This window comes from Onychomys torridus, chromosome 14, assembly GCF_903995425.1.
Source record: "Onychomys torridus chromosome 14, mOncTor1.1, whole genome shotgun sequence".
NCBI classification, from domain to species: Eukaryota; Metazoa; Chordata; class Mammalia; order Rodentia; family Cricetidae; genus Onychomys; species Onychomys torridus.
In genome coordinates this window covers 20,587,061-20,599,822 of record NC_050456.1, presented here as the reverse complement: position 1 = coordinate 20,599,822, position 12,762 = coordinate 20,587,061, and the positions used below count along the sequence as shown (strand labels likewise).

Sequence of the window (12,762 nt, the reverse complement as noted above, 5' to 3'; positions counted from 1 at the left end):
TTTCCTGGAACTCACTTGGTAGCCCAGGCTGGCCTCGAACTCCCAGAGATCTGCCTGGCTCTGCCTCCTGAGTGCTGGGATTAAAGGCTTGCGCCACCACCTCCCGGCCCCCTCCCCTGTTTTGAAGCAAGAGTTTCTATAGCCCAGTCTGGCCTTGAATTCTTGGTCCTCCTATTTCCATCTCCAGAGTGCTGGGTCTACAAGTATAAGCCTTCACACACAAAAAAATATTTTTAAATTCCGGCAATAATTAAGAACTGAGGTTTTGTTTTTATTTGTTTTTGAGATAGAGCCTCACTGAGTAAACCAGGCTGATCTGGAACCAGCTGCATAATCCAGTCTTATCTCAAACTCCCAATCCTTTTGCCTCAGCCTCTCAAGTGCCAGAATTACAGGTGTGTGTCCTAAGCCTGACTCAGCTGATGTTTATGAGTAATTAGTGAGCCTTTGTGCCTTTGAATTAATATTAGGCAAAAAAAAAATCTAGTAAAAAATATTAGGCATAATAGTCTCATACTAATACTACTACAATTTTCTCACTATTGGTAATCATTTTAACTTGTGAAATTATTTAGAATCTTTGGTAGGTTTAGGATGAATGTGAAGATGCATTAAGCTTGCACTTGAAGAGGTGGACAGTCAGTGGCGGCAGAGTTCTGGCCCAGCACGTGCAAGCTGTTAGGTTTAGTTCCCAGTACCTAAGTAAATACATTGATGAATTGAAATTGAAAGGTGCTCTGCTTTGTAGATCAAACACTATGATCTCTGGTTATGAAATCTGCTTTCATCTTTTGGCAGCTTTTGAGAAACTAGTATTAGAGCAGAGAAGTTTCATCTTCTCCTAAACTTGGTACTGTGCTACTCAGAGACTAATGTTTAGCTGTGAGTATGTAAAAATATTAATTATGTAATTTTTTTATCCTAAATTTAAGCAATGACTTTAATATTTAATCTCTGCTCCTTTCTCTGTCTTCAAGTCTACTTGTTTAGGAAATTATTTTTAACACATTTTCTAAAGCAATAAAGTTTTAAATTTTTATATCATAATATTATTTATGATTATATTAGTAAAAATAATCTTAAGGCACACATACACATAATAAGAGTATATAGGGAAATCAATAAAATATTTGTAGAGGAAATAGATTTAGTTAGAGAAATACATAGAATTTGGATAGACCAAGTGCGCCGGACCTGAGTGTGCATGTATTGCATGCATGTGTGAATTTGAGGGGGTCAATAGGACCAGATATAGCAGAGTGTGTGTGTCTACGAATTGGAGAGGGCACATATGGCTCAGTTTAGCTCTATGCCTCTGTGTGTGTGTGTGTGTGTGTGTGTGTGTGTGTGTGTGTGTGCCCACGCGTGCATGTGTAGGAACTGGATATGACCAAATAAAACAGCATGCATTATGGAATAATTTTGTTGCTCTTTAGGAAAGTTAAGGCAATTAATATTAAGGATTAAGGTAAAGAATGGGATAGAAAAATCATCATGAAGCATGTACAGGCTAAGTAGACAATTTTAGCAGTCTTGGTACAAGAAGTACTAAATACCACTTGGCACTGCTGAGCAAGGAGGCAATAGAATAAATGTGATAATTTGGGAGCCTTAATTTAATTGGTAGTATTCAAATTTGATAGACAGCAAGTGTGGCTTGAAGATTTTAGAAATATTGAGTCTGTTACAGAAAACCATAAGGATGAGAGGCTTGATTTAACAAAGTTGAGAAAAAGATTAATCTGAAGAACAATTTAAAGGAAAATTCTTTTGTAAAAAAAATAACTGATTTTTCCTCTTTATAAATTGTAGGATTATTAAGATTTGCTTGGGGGCTGGAGAGATGGCTCAGAGGTTAAGAGCACTGACTGCTCTTCCAGAGGTCCCAAGTTCAATTCCCAGCAACCACATGATGGCTCACAACCACCTGTAATGAGATCTGGTGCCTCTTCTGGCCTGTAGTCATACATGCTGTATACATAATAAATAAATAAATCTTTAATAAATAATAAAATGCTTTTAAAAAAAGGTCTGCTTGAAGAATTTTAACTACAGAAACGAAATCAACAGCAGTAGTAAACATTCAAGTCAGAAAGTTATAATAAAGAAGAGTTATGTGTGAGAAAGATTATATTTATTTTCTTTCACATTGAATTTAAGTGGTTGTTGGATACTTAATCACCTTTTTTCAGATTTATTAAGAGAATTTATGATTGTTTTACTGGCAGGGAAAAAATGTTCAGGTGACCCTGAGTTTCTCCATTATCAATCTTTGGAAAATTCAGAAGATATCAAATATTACACACATGCAAAAAATGAGTTTTGTAACCATTTTTAGTTAGAAATTACTATAAAATAATGTGAAAATGTCACATATTTCCATTACATCTTGTTATTCAATTGCCTCTCATTCTTTTAGGGATACATAGATAAATGACGTTTCCTGTAGACTAACATTCAAATACCCGCCAGGGATTTTAATCACAAAGTAGCCTAATTTAGTTATTAGTTCATTAGTGTTGATACTAGTGAATATGAGGTCATGATGTTTGACCTTGGATCTATTTTAATTGCTTTTATATTCTATTTTTTTAAGTGCTTTTTCTTTCTAAATTATTTTTCAGACATTGTTTTTTGTTTTTCCAGATAGGATTTCTCTGTGTAACAATCCTGGCTGCCCTAGAACTCACTTTGTAGACCAGGCTGGCCTGGAACTCACAGAGGCCTGCCTCTGCCTCTCAAGTGCTGACATCAAAGGCGTGTACCACCACTGCCTGGCCTATCACCTGACTTGGTGAAAACTAGGTCTTTTTTACTGTGTAGGTCGGAATGACTAAGTCTACAGTTTCTGACACTGACAGTTGAAGAATAACTGCTGAAGCTTCTGAGTTCTGTAGTTTCTGTCTAAATTGTCTAGGCAGTAGTTGAAATTAAACTTAACTTATGGCCTATGACAGTGCCAACTTTTTCTGTCATTATGAGAAATTCAGAGAACTTGTGGGTAAATCTTTTTCCAAATTTGGAAAAGTGAAAATTTGAGTTAAACAATTCTAAGAAACAAATTTAACAAATTGGGTTAAATCGTGAATGACAAATCTCTACTACTATAGTGGGAAAATATCCACAAAAACAGCAGGGAAAGTTAATTGTTTGTTGCACCCTCATAAAAGTCATTTTGTATGTATTTCTTTGACTTTAAAAACAATGAATTAAGTTGAAAGGCCCATGTTTTGTTTTATGCATTAATAAACATTGGTTTTAAATACCAACAATTTCCATTGTTGTAATAGCATTTTCTGTGGCTGAGTTTATAGACTCCAAGTTGAATAATAGAAGTTTCCCTTTTCTCTCCCCTCTCCACAATATGTTTTAAATACAGTGTTTATGTTTAATCCACTGTCCACAAAGAGCCACAAAATAGTAACTGTTCAACATATTTACAAGTTTTCAGTGTATTTTGGAAAATGATATTATAATGATACCTTAATAACTTGGACTTTTTATTAATTAGCCTATTTTGTTAGTAAGTTGGTTTACTAAGGCTGCCAGCAAGTCAAGCGGTAGCTATTAAATGAACCTCTACTGCTGACGTTAATTTACAGGGGTCAACAGGACAAAACTCTGCGACATGATAGCTGATCTGGGAGATGATGAGCTGCCCCACATCCCTTCAGGAATCATTAATCAGTCTAGGTCAGCCTCTCCTAGAGTGACTGATGATGAAGGTGCAAGAGCAGAGGAAGGTACAGCATTGAGTATCGTGTCTGTCTGTATTGCTGAGTCCTGACTCCAGATCACCTCTTAGTACTGCAGCATGCCATTGTGGAAAGTGCTCAAGATCAATAGAGCTGCTGGGCAAGCTCTGGGCATCATTGCTCAGGGATGAAACACGGCTCCCAGTTCTTTCTATGTGTTTGTTTCATGTTAGCTGTAGCTAGCTCTTTCCATCACAGGTCAGTTCAGAGCGCCTGCCTGAAATCTAACTAGCTTACAAATCTAGTATTAGGAAAAGAACAGTTTCTAAAAATAAACTTTAAAGACTGCAGGTGAGGGGAACTGATTCTTAGTGGTGCAGTTTAAATGTAGCAACTGTTAATAGAAGTGCTAGGTAGTCTGTTGGGAATCTTACACACATATATATTATTCCTAAAAATAAATGTAACTTAATCATTTTAGGATAAGCAACATCATTCTTTAACTTTATATCAAGAATTCATGACCTAGTAATGAATTTTCTAAAATCCAAAGTCTAAAGTACATAAGAAGTAAAAATACTACCTAAGGATCTTTGAAACTAATTTTACCTGAAGATACATGGATATAGTTGAATAACTTATAATTCTGGGTGAAGATACACTGCTAAATACTCTTCAACTTTTATACAAATTACTTTAATGAGATATGTGTATATGATAATAAATTAATAATTTTATTTAGGTTTTTATTTATGCTTAACACTTCTTGCTCTGTAAGAGGATTTGTTTGCCTATATCAATTTTTGTTTTTTTGGGTTTTTTTGGTTTTTCGAGACAGGGTTTCTCTCTGTAGCTTTGTGCCTTTCCTGGAACTCACTCTGTAGACCAGGCTGGCCTTGAACTCACAGAGATCCGCCTGCCTCAGCCTCCCAGTGCTGGGATTAAAGGCGTGTGCCACCATTGCCCGGCTTCAAATTTTTGTATGTATTTTGTTTTAATTTTTTCTAGACATATTTTCTTTAGAGCGAAATTGAACAGTTTTTCATTTCTCCTCAATTTATGATTTTTTTACCTTTTTCTTTTCTAATTCATAGAAAAATTTAAGAAAAGATTTTAAAAAATCACTTAATAAAACTAATACAAAGAATGGAAATTAAATAATCTTGATTTTTTTTTTCTCTGCTCATTTCCACTGAGCTATTTTCTTTTATACTATTTTCTAAAATATAGATACCAGCTCTACTATTTTTATTTTTTTGTATTTAGGGTTTTCTTTTTCCAAGTAATACAGTACATTTACTAACTTTTTAAAAAACTTACACTTTAGATTGCAGATTTAGCAGTTTAAGGCAAAGTCATATTAGTGATAAGAACCCTATTTAATGTTTCAAACCAACTTGGGGGAAAAGCCATTAGGCTGACTACATAAAAGGTGATTTAGAGCTCTCTCTGTGTGTTTGTCAAGTGTGTGACTGTGTTTTAAAAGAAAGTAAGTTGCTAATCTCTTTCATGGTGGTGTGGGAGGGTGAATGGGCACATTGAACTTCATTACATTTTAAAGAGTGATTTTTCCTAAAATTTGTTATTTAGAGATTGGAAAACTATAATCTAGTTTATAGTCAGTCCATTTTTGTGACACTTTCCATTTTGGTGCTTTTGGAAAACACAAATTTCATGTTATATTTCAGTTTATAAAGAACAAATAAATACCTATTTTCTAGTGCCACAACTTTAAAACTACTGTTACTAAAGACAAAATTATATTCCATATGTCCACAGGCACAATTGGAATCAGTCATTTGTCTGTATGTTCTTTTGGTTTGGTAAAATTGGAGGGAAGGGGCTGGGATGTATCACAGTACTTGTCTAACCGTGTGCCAGGTCCGGGGTATACCACTGCAGAACACGTGCACACGTACACACGAATGAGAAGGAAGAGTTTGTATGTGAGCTAGAGGTTTCCTCAGTCATGCTGTCTATCAAAAGTAGAATTTATTACAGGACTCTTAGAAAGGACCTTTTGGAAAAATTCTATTCATGGCCCCTAGGATTCTCACAAATGACAATCATGATTAATAAATATTTCATCACTAAAATAAAATTCATGCCTTTGTTTCCAGCACTTGGGAGATAGAGGCAAGAGGATCTTTGTGAGTTCGAGGTTATCCTGGTCTACATAACAGTTCTACATACAGGTCTACATACAGTTCTAGGATTGCCAGGAGTATATTGAAAGACCCTCTCTAAAAGTTAAAAAAAATTTTCATTTAATCATTTTATTTTAAATTGTTGATTACATTTTTATGCTGTGTACTGCTATGGGTAATTATATCTTAAAATAAAATGATCTGTAAAATATACACTAATTCTTTCAGCAGAGATATAAGAGCAAAAATTAAAAATTTACTGTGATTACTGTACACTGCAATGATGGGTGATAGGAAAGCAGAAATAATCGCTTAAAGATTTTTTGTGTATATACACACACACACACACACACACACACACACACACACACATACACACACATATATGTAAGTAAGTATCAAAAGAGTAGTAGAGCTGGCTAGATGTAAACAAATGTGTGTATCTAGAGAGAAAAGGTACAGAAATGTAGCTTATGTGATTAACTTAGGAATGTGTATGCTATTTCTTGATAAATAAGCCAGCTAAAGTTGTTGAACCACTTCTCTCTTTATGCCCAGAAGTTGGACAATGGTTGATCAGAAATAATCCTACAAAAAGTTTTTGTAAAGAAATGACTTGATTGGTGATGTTAAGGTATTTTATTGGACTTTGAAGTTTGTGTTAATGAATATTTATATAGTTGCTAGTGGAAGGAATTATAGCATTTTGTTAGAAACAAATTATGAACTTATAATTTTTACCAGTCTAAAAAAATTTAAAGTAAAATATACTTACTCATGTGATTCTTGAACTGTTGATCTTACTGTTCTTAGCTGTTTCTTGTATTATTAGTAACTGTGTACTAATATTGATAGGAGAGATGAGTACTGTGTGTATTGTTTAGATTCAAGTATAACTATTGAATGATGGCTTAAAATCATAATCATAGTAACTGTCATAAAAATGGTTGAATGTGTGAGATACTTAGTATCTCACATATTGCATATATTTTATGAAGTGTTTTCAAATTAGATTAGTTGCTGAATCACACTTTAATTTAAGGGACCACTTGAGTCAAATTACACAGAATAAAATAAACATTCTAAATTAAAAATGAATTTTACTTTGGTAATACCACATATGAATTGTATGAATTATTTTCAGTATTATTGGTGAATTAGTATTAGTATATTTGATATACCTGTTTCCTGTAGTGTATATATGCCATTTTGTAAGAATTTTTTATAATTTATTAGCCTGAGTTTTTGAGTAATTTAAAAAAATTGGTTCATGATTTAAAAAATTTAGGTTGAGTTATTTTGTAACTAGTATTTCCTTCTTGCTGTCTTAATGTTACTATTTGGATTACAAAGCACATGGTTAAAGTTACATTGATTGTTGCTTACACTTTAACACCTTGGTATAGTCACTCAGATAGTTGCACTTTAATTTGAACTGCTGTGCCAATGTCGAAAGCTGTACTAATGCACAAGACACAGGAAACGACTCAGTGAGTGAAGCTGTCGGTTTTTATTGCCGCTGAAGCAGCTCTGCAGTCACTGTCCACTAGTTTTACTTTAGCAACATCCTGATGTATAAAAAGGGACTAAAATGAAGCCGTGGTGAAAGTTCTGAGATTGGAAGGCATGCCCTTTAGGACACTATTGTTATTAGTAGAGCAGTCTTTTCCTAGACCATCTCTGATACTAACTGATAGGCTATATGTCAGAGTGTCTGGAAAGGATTATGCCCCAATGCTCCTTCACTTCTTCAGAAAGCAAAGGGACGTTGTAGTAACTTACTGACTTTTAAAAAGCTACTGGATGAGCTACTTTGAGGGTAGTAGACACCTGTTCCCCATAAGTGGCTGAAATCTGATTATTTAATCAAAGACTGTCCTGTTTACCGAGGTGGCAAGGGATCTAAATAGACAAAATTCTTGTGTTCTGCTTCCACCTTGGGATAATGTGTATAGTGTTTATTCTGTCTGTGGAAGATAACTACAGCATTGTAGTTCTAGCACATTTGTTTATTTCCACTCAGTAGTAGGATTTTTTTTTTGTGTGTGGAAGTGGGAAGTAGAATTCATAATATTGCTGAGTTTTGTAACTGTTTCGTGCTTAAATTCCCCACAATATTGTATTGTACTGTATGATTTTTCAGCATTTAAGAAGCGGTTTTGTTCTTTATAGCTGAACCAATAACGTTTCCATCTGGAGGAGGCAAGTCATTTATTATGGGTTCTGATGATGTTTTGTTAAGTGTACTGGGCCTTGGAGACCTTGCAGACTTGACGGTAACAAATGATGCAGACTATAGTTATGATGTAAGTGCAGTTTTATTTTTAATTTTTTAATGATTTAATAGAAGGCTCCTTATTCTTTGGGATCATTTATAACAGAGAATTAATGTCAAGGTGCATGGAAAAGATAAGTTTAAGTGTGTCAATGTGTTGATTTGAAGTAACATGTAATTTTTGCTTTAAATTTTTTCTTTGTAGTGTTTAAATCTTTCTTAGGAATTTTGGTGGATTAGGTAGGAGTTTGGGGTTATTACTTTAATATTGGTTGATAAATACATCTTGAGTAGTTAGCTCTTATTTACTAAGTTGAAACCATATTTTGGTGTTAAAATAGACACTATAGAAATCAGTTTTTTTCCATCAGGATAAGTCTTAAATAGCCAGCCATGTTTTGTTTTTGAGCTCTTATTTTATCAGTCACAACAAAGTTATCATTTCCTGAATGTTAGCTTCACTTGAGGGCTTGAAAAAGGAGGTCGGAAGAACTGTGTTAGGTGGGAAGACTAGTGTTGAGTAAATATTTTCCAAACAAACACTCAGTTGAGAGTGAACTATATTTTAGATTTTCTTGTATTCACTTTAGTTTTTCAGCAGATTTCTTTTTTAAACATTAAAAGAATTTACACTTAAGTTAGGATGTTTTTTAAAGGTAAAACTCCCTTGGTGGGCTGAGTTATTCTTATAATTTTTAAAATATATTTGCAACTAAATTGAGTAAACTTTTAACTGCTTTAGAACTGGTTTATATTTACTGATGTAGAAATAAAGGTGAAAAGGTTAAGCTTTATTACTATCAAGAATTAGGGACAATGCTTAGCTAGCATGCCCAAAGCCCTGGGCTTGATCCCCAGCACCACATAATCGGGGCCAGGTAGCTCAGCCTCTAATACTAGAATTTAGGAAACAGGGCCAGAAGGATGGAATTTCACGCTAATTACATAGTGAGTTCAAGGCCAGTAAAGGTGATACGAAACTCTGTCTCCAGTGGGAATTTAAAAAGAAAGATAGGTGTAGGAAAATATTCTCCAAGAGTTTCTATTGTTTTAAAAGTCCCTTAACCTTCTGCCTTGGGATTGTTCACATAGTGGTCAATTTCCTAAATGGAAGCTATTGTGTTTACTGAACTCTTGAGTATTTGGTAATTTTATATCCCTATTTTGCTTTTGTGTAAATTATTACAGCAGTGATAGTTTTCTGTTCTCATCTGACATTGGATAGGAGCTTTGAATTTTTTTTTTAATGCTTAGGTGAAAACAGATAAAGGAACTCTTTGACCTGGGTATTTGAAAGCCTAACAACATTATTTTTCTGAATTCTTATATAAAGATAGACTTCTGTGAAGTTTTTAAGGTTATTAAAATAGCCCCTGCATATTTTAGTTGAAACAGTTTTATATGTTTTAAGCACACCAACAGAAAAAGTCCACATGTCTACCAGTTTATTACTTTTACCTGTAAATAGTGCACTTTTTTGTTTTAGTTGCCGGCCAATAAAGATGCCTTTCGAAAGACTTGGAACCCCAAGTATACACTACGTAGTCATTTTGATGGAGTGAGAGCATTAGCTTTTCATCCTGTAGAACCTGTACTGGTTACTGCCTCTGAGGACCACACCCTGAAACTTTGGAATTTGCAAAAGACAGTTCCTGCCAAAAAGCAAGTATTTTAATATGGACTGTTTTTCCCTTCTAATTTTGTTCATATGGATCATTCTTTACTATCCTGTGTCCATAGTACACATCTGTAATATCAACCAGTGATTCATGATGACTTACGTGTTCTTTTCCCCCATCCCTTTTCTCCCTCTTTTAGGAGTGCCTCTTTAGACGTAGAGCCTATCTACACATTTAGGGCTCACATGTAAGTTTTGTTGAATTATTACTTGATGAGTGAGTACAGTTATTGTTTATAGTTAACATTCTCCAAACCTAATTTTCTCGATATTTGATATTAGAGAAGATACATTAGTTGAATGATACCTCATTTGATTAAGTATGTTTGAATATGATCTAATAGTACTTTTCAATTGTACATTTTTACCTAAAGTTAGGCTTAGATAGCACATAAATGAATCGATTGAGGGGAGTGGGAGTTTGAGTTTCTTCTTAGAATTTGTAAGTAATTTTCCTCTCTCTCTCTATAATAGTGGCCCTGTTCTTTCATTAGCTATTAGTTCTAATGGAGAACAGTGTTTTAGTGGTGGTGTTGATGCAACCATTCAGTGGTGGAATATGCCTAGTCCTAACGTGGATCCCTACGATACATATGGTAAGTAAAGGGACACAGCAGATCTTTTTAGTGAATAGAGCTGACAGAATTCTGTAGTTCAGATGTTATTACAAAGTTGTTCAAATGTATAATTTGTTCATTTAGTTGCTACTTGCTAGACAGTTTCTTTATTTAAAAAAAGAAATGTTGGGGCTGGAGAGATGGCTCAGGAGTTAAGAGCACCGGCTGCTCTTCCAGAGGGCCCCAGCACCCACATGGCAGCTCACAACTGTATGTAACTTCAGTTCCAGGGGATCTGCCATCCTCACATAGACCTAGATAGAGGCAAAACACCAATGCACATCAAATAAATAAATAGTTTTTTTAAAGAAGAAGTATCATGCCATGAGTATTTTAGTGCTTGACTTAGTACTTTTCTTAAATGTCCATTTCTGTTAACAAAAAGAAGAGGGGAAAATTATTGAAGTAACGCATTTTTAAACTCGAGAGAGGGTATATATAATTCTTACTAAGTGAAAGACAACAGAAACAATAGGGATGGATGGTTAGGGTATAATTCAATACAACTTTATGGACAGCCAAAAAAGTTTTTAATTTCAAAATGAAAACCAAAACAAAACTTTGATATTTATAAATGGCACTTTGAGAAACTTATTTTTTATTAAAAGCTTAAATTTACACATTAAGTGGGCATTGTTCATAATTATTTTTAAAAAAATGCAAACGAATGTTTGAGCTTTTTGTTGTGCTTGGTTGACACATACTTGGTGCCTACATTCCATAATGTAAGGCATAATGGTGAGTACTTTGCTCAGAGACATAAGATGGATGTAAACAAGCAAGGGGTTAGTGGCAGGTTCACGGTTAAAATACTAACTGACAGTAAACACAGTACTCTGTGCAAGCATGATCGGTAGATCCTCTTTCAGATGAGAAGTCAGGAGTGGTCTGTCTGTCTTTAGTAATGATTGATATTCAGGCTAAAAGGTAAAGGGTGAAAGTCAAGTCATAAAGGGTTCTAAGGCCAGAGAGGCTTGAAAGGGATGCTGGCGGCCGCGTGACAGGTGAAAACCAGGAGTCACTAGGACGAGAGGTGACGCTGCTGCCTAGATGAGAATTCTGACGGTAGAAGGGTTAAGAAGTAGCTTAGTGCTGCAGGGATGGCTCAGCAGTTAGCGACACTTGCTCTTCTTGCAGAAGACTCAGGCTCAACCTCCAGCATCCACATAAACAAATCACAGCATGTCCTAGGCCACCTGAAGCCTGTCCCCAGTAGCCTTTTATGACCAGCCCATGTGAAATATACATACGTAGTTAAAACACTCATACAAACAAATATTTTTTAAAGACATGGGTTTAATATATATTGGGTAAGTAGGGTAATATATAGTATTTTATTGATAAACTGTGTTGAATTGGTAAAGTAATAAGTGAAACTCTTGGTTTAATTGTGTTTGAAAAGGAAGTTTTATTGTTGTAATTGACATCACTTTTTTCCCTTGGTTTTAGTTTTTTTAAAGATTCATTCATTCATTCATTCATTTATTTATTATGTATGCAACTTCCTCTCTGCATGTTTTCCTGCAGGCCAGGAGAGGGTGCCAGATCTCATTACAGGTGATTATGAGCCACCATGTAGTTGCTGGGAATTGAACTCAGGATCTCTGGAAGAGCAGCCAGTGCTCTTAACCTCTGAGCTATCTCTCCAACCTGGTTTTGGTTTTTTGAGATAGGATTTCTCTTTGTAGTAGTCTTGGTTGGACTGTAACTCACTCTGTAGACCAGCCTGGTCTCAAACTCACAGAGATCTGCCTGCCTCTGCCTCTCAAGACTGCTGGGAATAAAGGTATGTGCTACCACTGCCCAGCTAAAATTGATTGTTTTAAGGTAGTTTTTGGTAGTTTTTACTGTGTGCTCAAGATTGTGCAGACATTGCCACTTTCTAATTTCAGAACATTTTCATCACCAATTTAGAGTTCTGACATTGCAGCTCACTGTGTAGACATTAGCACTCACTGAAATAGGAATAGAGTATGAAAGAGAATGAATATGAATGAGAATATTAAGATATGGATGTGTATGAAGGAATGAATATGAGTCAAGAGATTATAACCTGAGGCTGTAGTCTTCACTAGACCTGACATTGGCTATGGTAAGGAAGATGCTGAGGAGAATGGATTCATGGATGCATACCCAAATAAGAAAATCATTTTGAGAAGGACCAGGCTACAGGTGCTCCATGTAGGTCACGGAGATCTTGGACAGATAGCTCAAGGTTAGATACTGGAGTTTTGGTCCCTGAAGGAACCACTTTAACATTTCAAGTCAGATTGTATGAATGAAAAGCAATATTGAAACCAGAAAGAGTAAATGTTTTGTATTGTCAAAGAAAAGCACGTATTGTATTTGG

At 35.0% G+C, this 12,762-nt stretch overlaps 1 protein-coding gene across 4 annotated transcripts in view; it reads left to right on the top strand.

Annotated features, from left to right (window-relative positions):
* The window catches only part of Strn3 (striatin 3), an 87,721-nt gene that overhangs the window by 58,157 nt on the left and 16,802 nt on the right, over positions 1-12,762 (top strand). For 3 of the 4 annotated variants that reach the window (XR_004946542.1, XM_036206415.1, XM_036206414.1), the window contains 5 exons: positions 3,603-3,743; positions 8,015-8,148; positions 9,604-9,779; positions 9,936-9,983; positions 10,270-10,391. Coding sequence is in view for 3 of the 4 variants with exons in the window: in XM_036206415.1 (XP_036062308.1) it covers positions 3,603-3,743; positions 8,015-8,148; positions 9,604-9,779; positions 9,936-9,983; positions 10,270-10,391 (621 nt within the window). In the remaining variant the exon portion in view is untranslated. The remainder of the gene's footprint in view (positions 1-3,602; positions 3,744-8,014; positions 8,149-9,603; positions 9,780-9,935; positions 9,984-10,269; positions 10,392-12,762) is intronic. The other variant, XM_036206416.1, reaches the window with a different exon arrangement.